General features: G+C 43.1%; 1 protein-coding gene across 7 annotated transcripts; it reads right to left on the reverse strand.

Moving 5' to 3' along the window:
• Positions 1 to 2,004: 2,004 nt before the first annotated feature.
• Positions 2,005 to 18,309, reverse strand: Znf445 (zinc finger protein 445). 7 transcript variants are annotated; one of them, XM_021172162.2, is made up of 7 exons: positions 18,067 to 18,309; positions 13,389 to 14,024; positions 11,144 to 11,312; positions 10,731 to 10,825; positions 10,363 to 10,489; positions 8,907 to 9,017; positions 2,005 to 8,180 (listed from the first exon to the last, which is right to left on the reverse strand). In XM_021172162.2, the coding sequence occupies exons 2-7, from the start codon at positions 13,806 to 13,808 to the stop codon at positions 6,109 to 6,111; spliced, it is 2,994 nt and encodes a 997-aa protein (XP_021027821.1). In that variant the 5' UTR covers positions 13,809 to 14,024; positions 18,067 to 18,309; the 3' UTR covers positions 2,005 to 6,108. The 7 variants fall into 7 exon arrangements, with proteins under 7 accessions (XP_021027821.1, XP_021027823.1, XP_029336995.1 ...); XM_021172164.2 differs by having other exon boundaries at positions 10,767 to 10,825; positions 13,389 to 13,939; positions 18,059 to 18,309; XM_029481135.1 differs by having other exon boundaries at positions 13,389 to 13,939; positions 18,059 to 18,309.
• Positions 18,310 to 19,522: the final 1,213 nt, after the last annotated feature.

Raw genomic sequence — 19,522 nt, forward strand, 5'->3', positions numbered from 1 at the left:
TGGGACATCTATTATTGTCCTCCAAACTCTGATGAAGACACTTGTGGCAAAAGCTGAGGCCACATTTTGTCATGTATGCCTCCTCAGTCATATCAAAGCAGATGGGACTCTCTCTTATTTAATAGACTTAGTTCAAGAACAGGTTGAAGAATTGTATAAAGTTGTACAAGCTAATTTCTCTCAGTCTCTTGAACAGAGTCGTCTCTTATCTGAGTACCTTAAAGGAAATTGGTCAGCTAAAGCGGAGCAGTTGTCCAGAAAGCTGCTCCTCCAGATTGCCAAACTCAACAGCACTCGACTGGACCCCGTCACCTTGGAGGACTTCACCTCCTGGATCACCAATGCCTTCTCATTCTTTAAGGAATGGGCGGGAATGTTGGCCTGGGGGGCAGTGGTCCTCCTGGGTTGTGTCTTTTGTATCTTGCTATTGTGTCGACTCAAATGAGAGCACGCTCAGTATAAGGCAGTGGTGTACCAAGCATTGATGGCGATTAAAGATGGCGTATCTCCCAATGTTTAGCTGGCCTCTTTAAAAAATTAAGAATTCGCCCTAGGTCGTCTGGCAGTTGTAGTCACATAGATCCACGGTATCCAGTGACAGGCAACTTTCCTTATTCACAGACCAACCTAAGAAACGGGGCCTAGAGGCGATAGGGTAACCCTATGACGGGTAAGGCTGTGACATGAAAGGATCGACCTAAGAAAGGAGCCGTGGCCGATGGACAGACTTGCCCAGACCTAGTCCAGCATCATATTATTAAACAAAAAAGGGGGAGATGTAGGCAGCCGATGCTTAAAAGATGGCGCCGGTTTCCAGTACACTGTGGCTGTAAACAACACCACTGCGCAGGCATTAGCCCGAATCTGGTGCCAACCCCTCCCGAGCAGGTGCATGCAAATTAAGGTGCCGGCAGACTGACCAATCCCAGGAGGACACAAAGCTTTTCCCTGTGCTGGGGTGTATATAAGGATTCCTCCCTGGGTTCCCGGGGTTCCAGTAGCATCGAGGTGTTCCTGCAATAAAGCTGTTGAGAAGAATCCAACCGTGTTGCGTTTTCCTTGATGGACAAGGTGGGCGCAACAGTGGTTGCCTGAGACAAGGCCTCCTAAGACCATTGTGGCTTTCCAGATACTTCTGCTCCTTGCAGCTAGAATGTTCTTAGAGTTGTTGAGCACAGTCCAGCTGGTTGAGGAGATGCTTGGCTGGCTGACAGCTCTTAGCTTTAGGCTGCCAGACTTGATGGAAAAGTCTATTCACTGCTATTGAAAAGCTGAACTGTTGGTTTCTGGCAATTTCACTTATTCACATGGAGGGGGGAGGGAGTCTAGGATAACCTATAATAAAGATTTAAAAGCTTAACACAAATATTCATGTCAGCACTGAACTGTTCTCAATGTGCAGCAGTGCCTAAATCCTGCCCAGTGCTGACAAAAGTTGAGTCCCTCCAATCTCCCTTCAGCCATAGCCTTAAGGTGCACTCCTAAATGTTCCCTGGATTTGTCAGTAAAAATTGACAAGATGATGCTGTTACAGGAATATATTGTACCTGTTCAGCCACACTTTGTAACCTATTAAGATAGGAATTTGGTGTTCATTTAAGATTGTTTTAATGTATGTATCTGAATTATGTACAAACCATTGAGCACAGATACCCACAGAGGCCAGAATAGGGCATTAATATTCTGGAGTTAGTTGCAGGTCATATGAATCACCTTGACTTGGGTACCAGGATCCTAACTCAGGTTCTCTGCAAGCAAGCACTCTCTGGTTCTCTGGATGCTGGTTTAAAAGTGGAAGAGACCTTTTTTCCTTACTGCTTTTAATATTCTATCTTTATTTAGTGCATTGCCAGGGCCAAGAAGCGGGAGTGGGTGGGTAGGAGAGCAGGGCGGGGAGAGGGTACAGGGAACTTTCGGGATAGAATTTGAAATTTGAAATGTATATAAAGAAAATATTCAATTTTTTAAAAAAAGGAATTATTCACATGAACATACACCACTGCATACCTTTCAGAATGGTTATATTTTAACAGACTAATCATATCAAATGTTCACAATCATCTAGAAACCAAAATGTTATTTCATCAATAAAAGATATAAACTATGAAAAAAAAGTGGAAGAGAACAGTGGGGGTAGACTGAAAATACATACTTGTATGTATTACATGTTTTTCAGGCAAAAGGGGACTGACCAACAATTGGAAGTTCAGTCTCACTGTGAATTGTTATCTCCTTCCCCAAGATACCTGCTTCGTACTGGCACCCTTCCACAAAATCATAGGTCTGAAAGCCCTACAGGACCTCTCTGGCAGTCTATGGTGGTTATAGAATGAATGAAGGCCTAGGTGCATTAACAAAAATTAGGGTTTAGACAGGTTGAACTTCCCTCCTCCATCAGCTTGCCCAGATGTGAGAAAAGGTCTTGGTCAGCATCCTCACCTCTAATATGGGGACAGACACTACCACAGCTCTCCTGGTCCTGGATAGAGACTGCTAGAGCAGTTTCTACCCTAATATACCCTGGCATTCTTTTTCTGTCTTTTCTTCAACATATACAGTCAATAGTTACAAGCTGTTTAAATAACTGATATGGTTTTTGGCTTTTCAATAGGTACCAGCTGCCACAATTTTGCCATTTACAGCACCATAAATATTAACTTAAAAGATGTGGTACTTGGCATATAAAATACTCATGTTTTTCCCATTTGCCAGGAAAGTGGGATAGCTAACATGCATCACTGTCCCAAATTCTATGCCATCATTGGAATCATCTCTTTTCTAGTTTCACTTTTTAAAAGGGGGATAGGCAAGAGGTATTGAAAATAGCTTATAGTCTCATAACCTGGAGAGAGTGAGGAGACACAGAAAACTGCTTTCTTCAAACAGACACATTTCATTGTCATATTGCAGCTGTTTAACAGTCTCTTCACCGACAGCCATTTTGTGTTACTCCATATTTAGCAGGATAATGCTCAGAATTTAAGAGATAAAATAGGCCAGGTGTGGTAGTGCACACCTTTAATCCCAGCACTCTGTAGGAAGACAGGAGGATCACTATGGTTTTTGAAGCCAGCCTGGCCTACAGAGCGATTTCTAACACAGAGGGGATGAGGGAAGAGGAGGTAGCAGCATTGTGAGTGGCAGAGCTGGAACTTCTGTATAATTATATAGATGTCAGAGGCCATGATTAATTTTTGTTTATTTTTATTTACTTTTAACAGTTGAAAGAAGTCACTATATTATCCTGTTAAATTGTAGCAATCTTAGGTTGTATCTGCATCAATAATTAGAAAAACAAGTGAAGAACGTTTCCATTGTGATTTCACTAGCATCTCATACTGAGAGAATATAGAGCGGTATAGCATACATTAAGTTTACACTCTTATGTCACGCCTTTTGAATCCACAGAAAATTGAACAAAATATTTACTATACATCAGGAATGGTTATATGACAGACACTAGTCTTAACGTCACACATGCATATCATTACTGTCCCCACCACCACCCTATAAGGTTAGAACTCCATCCCAGTGGAAGTGATGTGAGCACTTTGAATGTGCTTAAAATTCATATAAATGGTATATTATATACAGCTTCTGCAACTCTTCATGTAGCATCCTAAGCTTGAGGATATGTCTTCCACATTCGCTATAATTGTCTGTTTTTGTTGTGATGGTAGTTGCTTGAACAGGATCTTATTATTCGTTATCCCCAAGTGGCTTTAGACTTTTGGTCCTCTTGCTTTGGCATCCCACATTAGGATTAGAGTGTGTTCCTCCACACTGAGCTTTATATTCTTTCTGAAGTACCAAACATCTTCTGCACGGTGTGTTCTGCTAACAGCAAACAGGGTTCTGTAGGTCCCACCATCTAAACACTGTTGTAGTGATGAACTCGTGTTCATCATTCTTCACATTGGTCCAGGAAGGGACACACAGATAGAACACACATTTTCTATAAGCCTTTCCAAGTCCCCTGGCAATCTACTTACAAGGGGATCTGAACTCCCGTTATTCCACCCATTTTATACTTGAGCTTTCAAAAACTAACTTCTCTAAGAGATTACTAAAAAAGCCTACATGGTTTCTTCTCTGCACACTGTGGTTTGATATCCTTCAGTAAGGATGTAACTGACCACACTAACCAGGTGAGTTAAGAGGCCATCCAATACCCATTACTCCATAATGGTCTCAGCCCATATGCCTACCCCCACCCCCAACTTCAGTTCCTCAGGCAGTGGAAAGGCCATGCTCAAAGAAGCCTGTGCTTTCCAGGCCAAGTTCAAGATTAGACATGGTTGCCAAGACAATCAGAATCTGTCAACTGGCACTCTACTACTCAAACCCGTCAGTAATTGGGCTCGTACCTAGCAGCTGTGTACTTTTGAGTACAACTTCCATTCAATACTAGACTCAAGGCCTGTTTTATAAAGTACCCCCCAACCTATCTGATCAAGACCCATTTAAAATACAGTTCTACTCCTGACTTGGCAGAACTAGATTCTTTCTGAGAGGCAATTTGAAAGTACAGATTTGTTTTCATACCCATGCTATTTTTAAAATGTATTTTGTATGAGTATTTTGTTTGCATGTCTGTGAGCCATGTGCATGTCTGGAGCACACAAAATTCAGGACAGAGCACGGGATTCTCTGGGACTGCCAATGGTTGTGAGCTGCCACATAGATGCTAGGAACTGAACCCAGGCAAAGGTAACACAAGCACTGTGCAGACTCATTTTTTTTCAGATTGGAGAAGCAGCATTTTTCACTTGTTTTGCACAATCTGTCAACATATGCACCCTAGCACAGCTTTCCCAAGTGCTTGCTTGGTCAGGCTGCAGTGACAAGCATAACTGGGAACCCAGGTCACACTAGCAGTTAAGGCATAGTCCTCAAAAGAGATAGGAGCAGGAGAGCTTAAAGGACAAAGTTCCAGGATAATCAGGACTATGAACAAAGGGCTATACCAGAGATGACATTATAACTAATGTGCAAACAATACCTCATCTACTCCACCCAAGGGACTCTATACTACCCTAAAGTCACCAGATAAGATCCTACCTTCTCTATCTTATACTCTTTCCCAATAGAGCAACATAGCTCACGCCCCCCCCCCCCCAATTCCAACTTCCTTTAGCTTTTTAGTCAATTAGGTATTTTGTTTGTTAGGTTTGGGGGGGAGGGGTGTCTTGTTTATTTATCCTATTTTTTATTTTTTTGAAATAAGGTTTCTCTATGTAGCCCTGTCTGTCTGTCTTGCAACTCCTAGAGATGTCAATGCCTCCTAACACCTGGTCCCACTTAGTTTCACTGTCAGTAATACTATTTCCTGGACAGTTTGTTTAAAATTACAATCCACATCCTAGCCAGATTCCTTGCCATTCATCTCTGGATGACTTTGTCCTCAACACATATCACCATCCAAAATAGGATCTAACTCATTTAGTGACTTACAGATCCCCAAACAGCAGGGTTTTTGTCTGTTCTGGTCACTGGCACATGAGGAGTGCTCTTGTATCTCAGCTGAAATGATGGAGTAATGCTGCCTGTCTAGACCAAGCAACGGAGCCTAGCACCCTGTCCTTTTCACTTGCCACTGAGACTACTTTAGGACCATAGTTAATAACCAAAAACCGATTATAAACTGAAGCCCCAACCAGGGGCCCCCAGGAGACATCTGATGTAGAATACAAGTTCTTGGTTTTAAAGTCAACAGAACAGCACCAACACAAACTGACCCTGAAGAACTGGGGATCTAAATGGCCCCTTCCCAACAGACAACGCTTACTAGGCTACAGACATGCTTTCCAATAATCACAAACAGCAAGAATTATCTAAGGAGACCTGGCTGTCAGAGTCCTGGGCTAAACCTAGGGGCCAGAATCTCTAAAAGACCCCAGAGAACATTCTGTTCTTTTTCAACATCTCTTTCCAGAAGGAAGACTGAGAAGTTCCTGAGTTTTGAAATCATCAAGATTCCACACCAAGAACATCCAAGCCAAAAAGGACTGGACCTTTACAAAGGTTTTCCCCAGTGCCTACCACTAAAGTTCTCTAGAATGTGACCAAGAATTATTCCCCACCCCCACCGTCATCGAAGACCCCAGGCTAATTTCTAACATGGTTTTTCATATGCCGAGTCAAATTGGAAGACCACCTGAAGGTCTTCCCACACACTATGCATTTGAAGGGCCTCTCTTTTGTGTGACATCTCTTGTGGCTAATAAGATGTGAATGCTTTTTAAATGTTTTCCCGCAAGTGCTGCATCTGTGGCAGGCTTTCTTCTTGGTGGGCATATTCTGGAATGCAATTGACTTGGAACTCTCATCAGAAGGGTTATCACACTCTTTACGGAGCTTTCCACTTAGTTCCTGAATATTTAACCTTACATCCTGACAGTAAGATAAGCCAGGCTTATCTGAATGTAGGCCATATTCAGACTGCAGCATGCTGCTGTGTTTTCTCTGGTCAACAGAACGGGCATGTATCCCAACAAAATCTTTATCACGCCACTGTGGTTGCTCTGTAGTGTGGATCCTCTGGTGATTAACAAGTCGATAGTTTCTATCAAAAGATTTTTCACACAAGTTGCACTTAAAGCGTCTCTCTCCACTGTGTATTCCCTTATGATCTAAAAGGCTTCTTTTACGTGTAAAGGTTTTCCCACATTCTTGACACCAAAAGGGCTTCTGATCAATGAGAATTTTTGACTGTAGATTTGAAGTCTCTTTACTTTCACGATACTTATACCGCTTGTGCAAAAAGTGTTTTCTCTGATGTCGGTAGAGATTGGAACTCCATCGGAAGGCTTTTTCACACTCCCTGCACTGATAGGGCTTCTCTCTAGTGTGAACTCTCTCGTGAATGAGAAGAAATGAGCGGTTATCAAAGGCTTTGCCACAGTATTTACACTTATTAGACCCCTTTGTATTATGACTATCCTGAGGAATGGGAAACACTGCACCCTGACTAACAGTTAGGCAGCCATGTTCAGGCTTTATTTTAATAGCATGTTGCTTTCGCTTCATATGAATAATATAAGATGACCTATAGGTAAATGTCTCTCCACACCCACTACACTGGTATGGTTTCTCCCCTGTATGAATCCTCTGGTGCTCAATGAGTGATTTCTTTTGAGTAAAAGTTTTCCCACAATTCTGACATGGAAAAGTTTTCTCTACAGTAGAGATAACCTGAGACTGCCTGTAACTCTGCTTGAAGTCTTCTTGACGTTTCTCTTGTTTATACACCTCTTTGTGATGTAATTTCATATGACGAGAAAAGTTTGACTTCCACCGAAAGGTTTTCCTACATCTGGTACATTTATAAGGTTTCTCCTGTGTGTGAATCCTTTGGTGTTCAATAGCATAAGACTTACAGGAGAAGTTTTTCCCACACTGGTTACAATGTAAGTGTTTTCCCTCATCCCCGTCTGTCAAATGATGACTGACATCCAAGCTGCAGGTGAGGCCATTTTTGTACTTACTGGATCCACGTTTCTGTTTACTATGGGTTTTTTGGTGCAGACGGTAGGCTGACAAACGTTGGAAAGCTTTCTCACATAAGCTGCATTGGTAAGGTTTCACTCCAGTGTGAATTTTCTCATGCCGTATACAGTTTGAACGCCACTTGAACGCTTTCCCACACACCCTGCATTGAAACAGGCCCCCTTCACTGTAGCATAGCTGATGATGCTCAGGATGGGCATGCCAGCTCTTCCTTGAGGTCTCCCCACATCTGTCCTTTCCATTCTCTTTCAGTCCAGTATTCTGATACACACCAAACCCCTCACCTGTGCCTCTGAGTCCTTCCCCATATTTATTATAATGGTGTGAACTTTTTCTGAAGTTTCTGTCATAGCCATGTTTAAAGGATAGCCTTTTTCTAGAAACACTCACACATTTAATATGTTTTAACTCAAGAATATCATTGTTTCTCAATACTTCAGATACTCTTCTTGTCCTTTGACTAATGTCGGCTCCTTCCTTCATCTCTTTCATTTGTATGGAGTCTCCACAGGATGTCTGTAGCCTACTCTTCTGTTTAAAAGATTCTTTGAGCCCTGTCTCCTCAGAAACACTTGTCTCAGGACTTATTGATGTCTTTACACAGGTTTCTATGTATTCGGAAGGTTTCTGTTTCAAGATGAACTTGTTTGGCTTAATTTGAAGCTTACCTCCTAGTTTGGCGGGGGGGGAAGGAAGGAGGAAGAAAAAGAAAATATTTTTCTTCAATATTTGGAACTGGAAAAGGCAAGAAACTATTAATAGATCCTTAGTAGCAAGAATCTTGCCTGTCATTATCTTTATACAAAACAGTCAAAGATAAGACAAAGAAAAAGTATCTCAAATAACAGGAAAGGGAGGAAGAAGGGCTAGATACAGCAGACAGAGGGAGGGAGACAGAAATCAAATCTAACAGGGCATTAAACAGATCTAAAAAAAAGAATATTATAGCAAGACAACAGAGAAAAGTTATGCCACAGGAACACCACATAAAAGTTCCCAAAAGTCAAGACCTGGTGCTTCACGTAGGACCTTGCTGAAAAAACTAGATCTAAGCTCATCATAGAAAGAAAAATCAAACAAGGAAGAGCCAGAATGGGATGGATGAACACAGGTAATTCAGAGTTAGTGCAGACACAGAAATGAGGAGCATTAGAACTCAGTGGAAAAGAGAACAGGGAAGCCCTGTGAGGAGCAAGAACTGATACTGAGATGCTAGGGAAGGGTCAAGGCTGAAAAGAAGTGGCCGATTATAAGTCAAGCAGGAAGTGGCCCAGGGTTCTAGAACCCCTTAGTAAGTCCTAGCAAATAATGGAGTAAGTCCCTCGTGATATAATTAACCATATGAAAGAAAAGCACATGTAAGAGGGGCTCGATGCAGTACACTTGACAGAGCTCACCTTCGGGAGCAGCATCAGGATCTCTCTTAAGCTGAACTGTGCAGATATTCACACCCCATGGCTTCCTTGCTTCTAGCCAGGAGATCAGAGCAGGTTTGGGAGAGGAGCCCACTGCAGAAAAGAAATGGGATGTGAGGTAAGACAGGCCACACAGAGCTACTTTCTAGGACCTACAGTCCTGGCAGAGAGGAGAGAAGGCCAGAAAGACAAATGCAAAAAGCTAGGACAGAATGCCTGGCCAGCCATCTGTGATAGCCCTAAGCAGTGGTTCTCAACCCACTAATAACTTCCCAATGCTGAAACCCTTTAAAACAGTTCCTCATGTTGTGCTGACCCTAACCACAAAATTACTTCCACTACTACTTCATAACTAATTTTACTACTGTTACAAATCATAATGTAAATATTTTTGGAAATACACATTTGCCAGAGGGGTTGGACCCATATGTTGAGAACTGCTGCCCTAGGTAGAGAAGAGAGGCTGAGAAAAGTTACAGGCAAAGGAGCTTCAAGAATTCTCCAGAGTAGAACTGGAAAGATGCCTCATCAGATAAAGAGTACTGGCTGCTCCTCCAAAGGATCTAGCTTAATTCCCAACATCCACATGTGGCTAACGACCATCTGTAACTCAAGTTCCAAGGGATCTGATGCCTTCTTCTGACCTCCATGAGCATTATATGCAGGTGGTGCACAAACACACATGCAGGCAAAATACCCATACACATAAAATATCTAACAACAATGATAATAATATTCTCTAGAGGTGAGAAGCATACAACTACTCAATTGGCTACATCAGTTAGCAATATTTGAGGGACTAAATGGACTGGGAACTTAAGACAGACTCAGTCTTCTCAATAATCTCATATGACAGATATCACCATCTCCATTATTCAAGGACAGTTTAGTAATAGACTGAGTAATAAGCTTGGTGGCTACAGAACCACAATCTAAGACAAGGCCCCTTTCTACACATTGTAATAAAGAAAACCAAGGGTTTCACCAAGGGCCAGTGAAAATGGCTCAGAGGGTAAAGGCACCTGCCACCAAGCTTAGCTGGAATAGGATTCATTGGATCCACATGGTAGAAAGGACAGAAACTACTCTCACTAGCTATCTTCTGACAGTATGAGCCATGGCATGCAAGCACCTGCATGCATACATATTCATGCACATAAATGAATTTTTATTTTTAAGATAAAAAAAGGAGAAAAACCAGGCTGGAGAGATATCTCAGCGGTAAGAGCACTGACTGCTCTGCCAGAGGTCTTGAGTTCAATTCCCAGCAACCACATGGTGGCTCACAACCATCTGTAATGGGATCCAATGCATTCTTCTAGTCTGTGTCTGAAGACAGCTGCAGTGTACTCATATAAATAAAAAATAAATAAATCTTTAAAAAAAAAAAAAGGAGAAAAACCAAAAGTGAAGGTAGCTGGGGATACTGAAGACTTACCCACAGAAACTACATTCCCATAATTCTCCAGGATAACATCCCGATAAAGATTGCGCTGAGCTGAGTTCAAACATCCCCACTCTTCCTGAGAGAAGGTCACCTCCACATCCTGGAAAGTCAAAGCTTCCTGAAAAAATAAAGAACTATGACTTAGAGCTGATTCACAGCTCTCAGCTGTGAGAGGGTTATGGGCTTGACATAGTGTTAACACTGGAGAAATCTAGCAAAGGTGAAAGGTCATCACCCAGTAGAAAGCTCTGGGCTCTTGATTATAAAGTTAAATGACAACACAGGATGAAGAGAGTTGCACTACCCATCGGGCAGCCACGCATGTGACACCAGAAAAGACCCAAAGTCTTGAGGCTCACCTGCAGCTTGATTACCAAAGGCTTGCTGGCTGTTACCTGGTATTCTATGCCCTCTTCTAACTGGAAATAGTCAGGCACCGAGACAGCAGGAGAATCTGAAGGAAAAAAGAGCCATAAGAGAGTGGTCCAGCTCTGGACACCCCAGAAACCCACTCTCCTCACTCCTAGAGGATCCTTGGACCTACAAGCAAGCAGACTGCTATTCAAGATGCACAGACATCCTCAGTGTCTGCTAGGGACCAGAAAAGGGACAGTGGAATGGAAGAAGCCAACCAGACATGAATCACAGAAGCTTTCAAGAGAACCCAGAGCTAGGTACCAAAAGATTCTTGTGAGAGAGCAGATGATAACAAGACAACAGTATAGGAAACACAAGAGATATGACATAAAGTTAGGGTCTAGGCAGTAAGTACCAGTTTGTTCAGCCAGGAAGTCACAAATTCCTATTCCATGTGGAGTCTCCAAGTGGTCCTCTAGAGCAGAACTGTTCCTGAGATGTGACGCAGGGGACCATATCTGTGCGGGCTGCAGAGCACCAGTGCCTATCCAATGCACATCTGGATTCTGAGTAAGACATGGATCCTGGCAAGAAGAAAATGTTATGAGAACATTCTTGTAGGAATTAGAAAGCAAATTCAGAGAACACTCCCATGGGCCAATCTGTAAAGGTTTAGGCCACCAGGCCCTTTAATCACTTCTTGGCAGAAGGGACCCAGAGAAAAAGGTGATAGAGAAACTTCACCCCTCGGCCTCCCTGCACCAGGTAACCGAAGGACGCACTGGTCAAGTCAATAATAGCAATCCTCACATGCCACAATGAAACTTCTCCACTAGGTGCTACTTGACTCCAGGTCTAAAGATGAGAAATGGAGTAAAGCGAGAACATTCTTGAGAAACAAGTGAAAGACCCACAAAGTGAGGACTCCCCCACGTTCTGACTCAGGAGAGGCGACACCCCAAATCACTCACAAGAAACGACCTTAATGCAAACCACAAGAGGACTTTTTAATCCAGGCTCGCTCTGGGGCCCACAGTCGTACACCACGCAGGGGACCGTGGACCCCCATGAAGCTGGGAAAGGGGGTATTTAAAGGAAAAAAACACAACCCAAGGGAGTAGGAAGGGTGTTATTGGAAAATGACAAAAATACCAGTGAAAAATCACAAGGGGGTACTAAAAATCACAAGGAGAAACTCCCTGCTCCTCAAGATTGTTCTCAAGATTTTAATCTAACTTTTGTGGCCGGCCAGTTCCTGGAACAGGGTCACTGAATCGGCTAACCTACATTCTTAGTGCTAAGGGGTCTGAATTTTTTCTTGTCTTTCACAGGGAGTTTCCCCTTGTGATTTTTCACTGGTATTTTTGGTATTTTTCCAATGGCGCCCTCCCTACCCCTTGGGTTGTGGTTTCTTCCTTTAAATACAGCTTTTGGAGTATTAGTGCTCCAAAATACTCCCTTCTCTCAGCTACTCAGGGTCGAACTCCTCTACCCCGTGTGGAATACGAGTCTCGGCCCCAGCACGCTGGTTCCTGTCAATAAACCTCGTGTGATTGCAGCAAGGACAGTCTCTTGTGAGTTCTTGGGGGGTTGCGTCATCCCGAAACTTAAGTGAGGATCTCTCCTCTTCGGAGGTCTTTCACCACCTTGATGATAATGGACTGAACCTATGAACCTGTAAGTCAGCCTCAATTAAATGTTGCTTTTTATAAGAGTTACCTTGGTCATGGTGTCTGTTCATAGCAGTAAAACTCTAAGATACCCACCATAAATGATAATGGACTAAACCTCTGAAAGTATAACCAAGCTCCAGTTAAATACTTTTCTTTATAAAAGCCGCCATGGCCACAAGCTGCATGGTCATTGGCGTTTCTTCACAGCACTAGAATAGCAACAATACAGGATCTTTGCAAAAATTAGCCTAACTTCCTCAATTTTGCTAATTGGGTAATTTGGCTTTCATAACTATCTACTTAGTTTACAGCTGCAAAAAGGAAACCGTGGGATCTTTCCAGCCAGGATTTGGTTGTCTTGCTTAAATCTAAACCCAAGAAAGGCTAGGAGTACACTTAGTGCTCCAAATACCCATATGTAGTCACCAGCCAGCTAAAATAAAGATTTTCAATTGGCTCACAGACTCTATCTGAGTGGTCTTTACTGGTGGGAGCCCCACAATAATATGTCTAAGAACAGTAAGACTGTTGGACAAAGCTAAAAGTTGAGGCCTTCCAACTTTCAGCCCAGAGATGCCCCAAACCCTTGTGCCCACTCCCACTCCTATATCCTCAAAAACCTTAAGAAAAGGAAACATAGTTCATGCAGACTGTTCTTTTGTATTCTTCCACTCAGATATCACGATTCCTGACTCCCTTCAGTTCCCTGCAGATCTTATGTGGAGATGGACCTTCTATGACATAAACACATATCCAAAAAGTAATTCTATGATGTATCAATACCTGCTGATCCTACTTTAAGGTGGTCTTCATCTGTAAAATGGAAGGAACACTTTGCTAAAGGGTCCATGATCACAGTCTAGTTCTCAGATACTCAGGTATCAAGAGAATTAACAAGGGGAAGCTCCCCTACATTTCCCAAGCTCACAGTTCAGAAAACCATCTCATTTACAAAAAGGCAGGCAGAACTTACTGTGTACCACCTACCTTCAATGGGGTTCCATCAAGATCCCTCTGCAGCTCTTCCAGCAGGGCCACAACCTCTGCGCCACTCTCAGGGCAATGGAGTTGGACCCATGTCCGGAGCTCTCCAGGCAAGATGCTCAGGAATTGCTCCAACACCAACAACTCTAACATCTGTGCTTTCGAAAGAACATCAGGCCTCATCCACCAGCGGCAGAGCTCCTGGAGCCGGCTCAGAGTTTCTAGGGGCCCAGAAGATTCATGATAGCGAAGCTGTCTAAAGAGCTGACGGAATAGCTCCTGGCCAGGGCGGTTAAGTGTCTGTGGCCTGGCAGTCTGCACTGAAATATAGCCATCCTCCTCCTCTTCTTTTACCATACGAAGGCAGCCTTGTTCCCTTGATACCTGAGCTGAGCGGGCAGCATGCCACCTGCCTGGAGGCATCACTCCTATCCAGGGTCACCCAGATGAACACAAAAGAAATCTGTTGCTTTCACTAAATCACTGCTGTATCCTTGTGAGTATCTTCACAGTATTGCAGTGTGTGGCATTATTTGCTAGGTCATCAGAAGTCACTGGTAAAAGAATGAACAACCAACACTGATGTTCAGAAAAGAAGAGACAAGAAAATGGTATCTGCACACACGATTGAGCTCAGTCCTAGAAGAGACAAGAAAATGATGTTCACACACATGATGGAGGTAGGTTCTCGAGGTTCTCGAGGATGTGTGAGAAGACACATGTGCATGAGCACCTGCGGACTGAGACCTAGGGTGGAAATATAGTTAAGACATTCATAGGGCTAGAAAACACAAGTGGCGGGGCCTAGCAAACACAGAAGTGGATGCTCACAGTCAGCTATTGGATGGACCACACGGCCCCCAATGGAGGAGCTAGAGAAAGTACCTAAGGAGCTAAAGGGAACTGCAACCCTATAGGTGGAACAACAATATGAACTAACCAGTACCCCGGAGCTCTTGTCTCTAGCTGCATATGTATCAAAAGAGAGGCCCATTGGACTTGCAAACTTTATATGCCCCAGTACAGGGGAACTCCAAGGCCAAAAAGGGGGAGTGGGTGGGTAGGGGATTGGGGGGGTGGGTATGGGGGACTTTTGAGGTAGCATTGAAAATGTAAACGAGGAAAATACCTAATAAAAAAATAAATTAAAAAAAAAACACAAGTGGCTGATAAAAAAGGTCAAAGAGCATCTAAATATGCAGACAGACGCACCATACTACAGTCACATATTGGGAGATATAGTATGAAAAGCTATCAATTTTTATCAAGTTGATGTTTAGTTTATTTCCTATCAGAATCTCAGGAGGATGGGAGGGAAGCTGGGAATGCAATTTAGTGGTAGAACAATTACCTAACACATTCAAGTCCCTGGAGATAATCCCAGAACTGCAGGGAAAAGGAGAAAAGATGCTTGGCAGGAGAAGAGCAATGTAAAGATGATACTACAATTTATATTAAAAGGCAAAAGGGATTAGCTAAAAATTACTTTGATCACTAAAGAGGAAGAAATAGATATACCTGAATTTGTTAATTTTTTATTTTGTGTGTCTGGGTGCTATGTATCACAGCATGCATGCTGAGGGGTCAGGGGTCAACTTACAGGAGTCATTCTCTGGGTTTCAAGGACCAAGCTCAGGTGCCTTTACACATTTAGCCATCTTACTTGATTTTCAAGACTGATGGCCATAGAGATAGCTTCAGAAATCAAGCCAGTGTGGTATTGGTGGAGAACAAACATAGATTAAAGAAAAGCATATATAGAAACAGAATCTGAAGGAGGTAGAGCTGTCTGCTTTAGTTACATGATAGAATTTTAAAAATAATATTGAAATTGATGTAGCAATTAAGCAGTAAGACTATATGGGACTGTAGAAATGCCTCCGTGGTTACAAGAACTTGTAATTACAAGGACTGAAGTTCTGATTCTAGCACCTACATAAGAGGCCAAGAATCTGTTACACTCCAGCTCTAAGGGATCACTGTTCTTCTGGACTCTGTATGTACGTATAAACATACATAAACACACATACATGTCTGCATACACTCACTTAGATACAGATAAGTAAACCTAGACTGAGATAATGATTATAGTGATGATGCCTAGAATGTCCACAACTTGCTTTCTAAATACCAATCTCCAATAAAAGAATCAGGGCTCTGTGAAGAAGTGGCAGATGCCATGCTAGACAGAGAAAATACAAGTGTTTTGCAGTATCAGAAAATTAGTGAAAGGCAAAAATTATATACTTAAGCAGGGGCAGAGAGGTAAAAGCACTTACCTCACCAGCAACCTGAGTTCTACCCCCAAAATCCACATTAAAGTGGAAAGAACTGACTCCATGCCGACATTAGTGTACACACACACACACACTGACTCTATGCCCACTTTAGTACATTGTACACATACACACAGACAGAGACACACAGACACACACACAGTAATAGTAAATTAAATTTAACAAAAATTGAAGCAAGCCAGGCATGGTGATGATGCCTATTATCTCAGCACTTGGAAAGTGGAGGCAGAAAGATAAGGAATTCAAGGCCAGCCTGGGCTGACTACATAATAAATAAGGCCCTGTCTCAAAACAAAGCAGTGGGGTCAGAAGTTCACACTGATATAAACTGATTATATTTTAAGAAACTTCGATAATAGCCAAGTCAGCTAGTGACATGACTTTAATCCCGTTATTTAGGAGATAAGAGGAGGGCAGACTTTTGTTACTTGGAAGTAAAGCAAGTTCCAGCCAGGGCTATGTGAGACTCTATCTCAAAAACAAACAACAAAGTAAGGAGAGAGGAAGTCTTCCTCACAAGGCCTCCCAATAAAAAATGCAGAACACCAAGCTCATTGCTACAGACAAGATGCTAATCAGGAAGGGAACGTTGAGAAGAAACAGAATACCTGAATGCAGAATTCAAAATTCTTTCCCCTCAAACAGTACAAATTACAAAATTAAACACGTATTTTAAAGTGGTGAAATGTCACAAGTGCCAGTAACAAGAACACATCAACCTTATCTAAGCACAGGAAAACATCAGATATAAGTACATCCTAATATTTCAAGTAACAAAATACTTCAAAAAAGATTTTAGGGACTGGAGAGGTGGGCTGTTGATTTAAGAGCACTGGCCACTGCTTCCCCAGGAGCCTAGCTGACCATAGTTCAATTCCCCGTGCCCACCTGCAAGCTTACAACAGTCCTGTAAGTCTAGTCTTAAGAGATCTGACAGTCTCTTCAGACTTCCATAGGCACCAGGTACACACATGGTATATAGGCACATACAGTGAAACATTTACATAACAAAATCATTTTTTTTTAAAAAAATTTTTTGTTAAGGTCTTAAGTATGGCTATGCTTGGTAATGAACAGTACTACCCAGGAAAGTTAGGCAGGAACAGCCTATAGGATGGACCATTGAGTAAAGTTATCTAGTGTCAAGACTGTGTAGTTCAGTTGAACCTGAGTCCAATCGCAAGAGCCAACACAGCAGCAGGAAAGACACCCACAAGTTGTCTTCTAATCCCCACAGGTACACTGCCACACATATACATGCACTCAAACAAAAATAAGATGTAGGGCCAGGTGTGGCAGCACACACCTTTAATCCCAGCACTCAGGAAGTAGAAATAGGTGGCTTTCTATGAGTTCTATGCCAGTCTGCCCACATGTTTGATGTATGAGTTCCAGCCTAGTATAAGAGGGGGAGGTTAGGGCTTATAAAGCTAAAACCGACAATTGCATTGTACTGGGGCAGAACCGGTGACAGAAGTTTCAAAGTTTCTATAACATAGGTTTCCAAAGCTTAGTTAATTAGAACAATGGGCTTTCTGAAGCTGTATGTCTGACTAAGAATGAAGCACTGCTGGGCTGGAGAGCCAGAAAATGAATCTCACGAAATGAAGTCACCTAAAGCTAAATGGGTTCCCCCATCAGTTCACTTCCTTGCTTTATTTATTTATTTATTTATTTTAATCATTTTACTCTCAAGCAACTCGGACATTACAAAATACTCCTTGAACACCAGAAGACAGACAGACAGACACATACACACACACTATATATATATACACACACACACGTATACACACTAGGTTGGACACACTATATATATACATATATATATACATATATATATATATATACATATATATATATATACACACACTAGGTTGGGACTGTGAGCACGTTTCAGCTTTCAAGTGCGTTATCAAAGCTGAATTTCAAACGTGCCCTTTCAGCTTAGAAAACATTTCTACCTTTATTACTTTTAAAATTTGAGAGAAGGGCTCATTAAACTGCCCAAGTTCCCGGTCTTTCTGCCTCCGCTTCCTCAGTAGCGGGGATTACAGGCCGGAGCTATCACACCAAGCTGTTCGAAGCTTTTTTTAAAATCTCAAACATTTTACATCACAACCGCAGGGTTTTTTTTTTTAATTTTTATGTTTTTAAGGCAATAGCATAACCGACCTACACAGTCAAACGTGGACCTACGTGTGGAGTTTGTCAAGAATACCGAGAGTCATAATGGCGGACACCGGACTGCTGGACAACACCGCTCCGATCGTCCCTCTCCCTGGAGAACCGCCCTGGGTCGTGACGCCGCCCGGGCCAGGTCACCGCAACTGTGCCCCGCCGCCCGCTCCTGCACCCGACCTCCCAGCCGCTCACCGACTCACGCTGGAGCACTCAGCATTCTTCCTAATGGCTGTTCGCTCCCTGGGCCCACTTCCTCCGCTCCGCGGGCCTCTCTGCGAGAGCGGAAGTACGCTTCTGAGGTCTGTCTAGGAAGCCCGGAGGAATGCCGTCTCAGCTGCTCTCCGCCCAAATGCCTCCCTGGCGCCTTTGATGTCTGAGCGCTGGCTTGGCAGGAAGGCTGAAGGTCTAACTTCCATGTCCTGTCCGCTGTGTCTTGAGATAATCTAAAGCCCTGATTCTCCGTCAGAGGTACACATTTGGACCCTACCTGGGACTTTCCAGAGGGTCATTCTGAGAATTATTTTACTCAAGAATGTTCCTGTGGGTGGAGAATGAAACTTGGCATAGCCTTCACCCTCGGCGGAAGTGAGAGGCTGTAAGGAAGGTGTGGGACTGGAAAAAATCCTTAGGGTCCCTCAGTAAGAAGAGCATTATCTAGATGAGTGGTATGGAAGGGGCACTGTTGAGAAGCAGCCTCTTATCTCCCTGTGTATTGAGTAAAGGTTAAACGATCTGAGATTGGTGCAGGAACTACAGGGCACTAACAGGCCCAAATGGCAAACATGGCACTAGCAGGTCTTGCTCTCCCCCTCACTCTTCCTACCTAAACTGTAAGACCCTGACCTTCGGTCAGTGGTACTTTGTGACATTCTCTAGTGAGACACCACAATATAGATTGATGCAAAAGCAAGAGGTTTACTTTCCGGCACGAAGGATCGACCTTCAATTAGTCCCTCAAGTCAAGCGACTAGAAGGCGAACCCGAATGGCTATTACAAGCAGTTTTTATACATTCAGGTAATCCCTACCCCTGTGTCTCTTGGGTAGGGATATCCCAGGAATCAAAGACAAGGTCCAACCACCAGGTATAAGGCAGGTGTTCCTCTGTAGTGGATCAAGCTACATCCCCAGTGGCTGGGAGTAATTGCCAAGTCACTTTGGTAGGGTTGTGTGGGGTGCTGAGGCTCAGCACGAGAAGAAAGATACACCACAGCCATCTCATGGTTTCTCTGGCCTTACAGAAGGGCGGGTGATCTCCAACTTGGTAATTGTGTGGAATCTCTGAGGTACCTCTGTTAATCAGGGCACTAAGTTTAGTGTCAACAGTTCCTGGTGGCTGATCGGGAAAGCTTGCAATCGAGCCATAAGATCTGTGTCAGCTTGAAAAGTCACTCTGGGGTCGGGGGAGCATTAAAAGCCAGGGCCAAGGGAGTGGGGGTCCCATACAGGATCTCAAAGGGAGTTAGATTGAAATGATAGGGAGTATTTCTGGCCCTAAACAATGCCATGGGAAGGAGCAACACCCAGTCTGTACCAGTCTCTACCAACAATTTGGTTAAGGTCTCCTTCAGGGTCTGATTCATCCTTTCTACCTGCCCTGACCTTTGGGGACAGTATGCACAATGGAATTTCCAATCTGTGCCCAGAAACTTACCTA

Source organism: Mus caroli, chromosome 9, assembly GCF_900094665.2.
Source record: "Mus caroli chromosome 9, CAROLI_EIJ_v1.1, whole genome shotgun sequence".
Taxonomy (NCBI): Eukaryota; Metazoa; Chordata; class Mammalia; order Rodentia; family Muridae; genus Mus; species Mus caroli.

What these genes read in the sequence shown, in the direction of transcription:
- Znf445 (XM_021172162.2), bottom strand. Translation starts at nt 13,808, where the DNA reads ATGCCTCCAGGCAGGTGGCATGCTGCCCGCTCAGCTCAGGTATCAAGG. An exon ending in CTTCCTGGCTGAACAAACTG is followed by an intron (nt 10,826 to 11,143) that starts GTACTTACTGCC and finishes TTTTTCCTTCAG; the next exon opens with ATTCTCCTGCTGTCTCGGTG. An exon ending in TCCTGATGCTGCTCCCGAAG is followed by an intron (nt 8,181 to 8,906) that starts GTGAGCTCTGTC and finishes CCGCCAAACTAG; the next exon opens with GAGGTAAGCTTCAAATTAAG.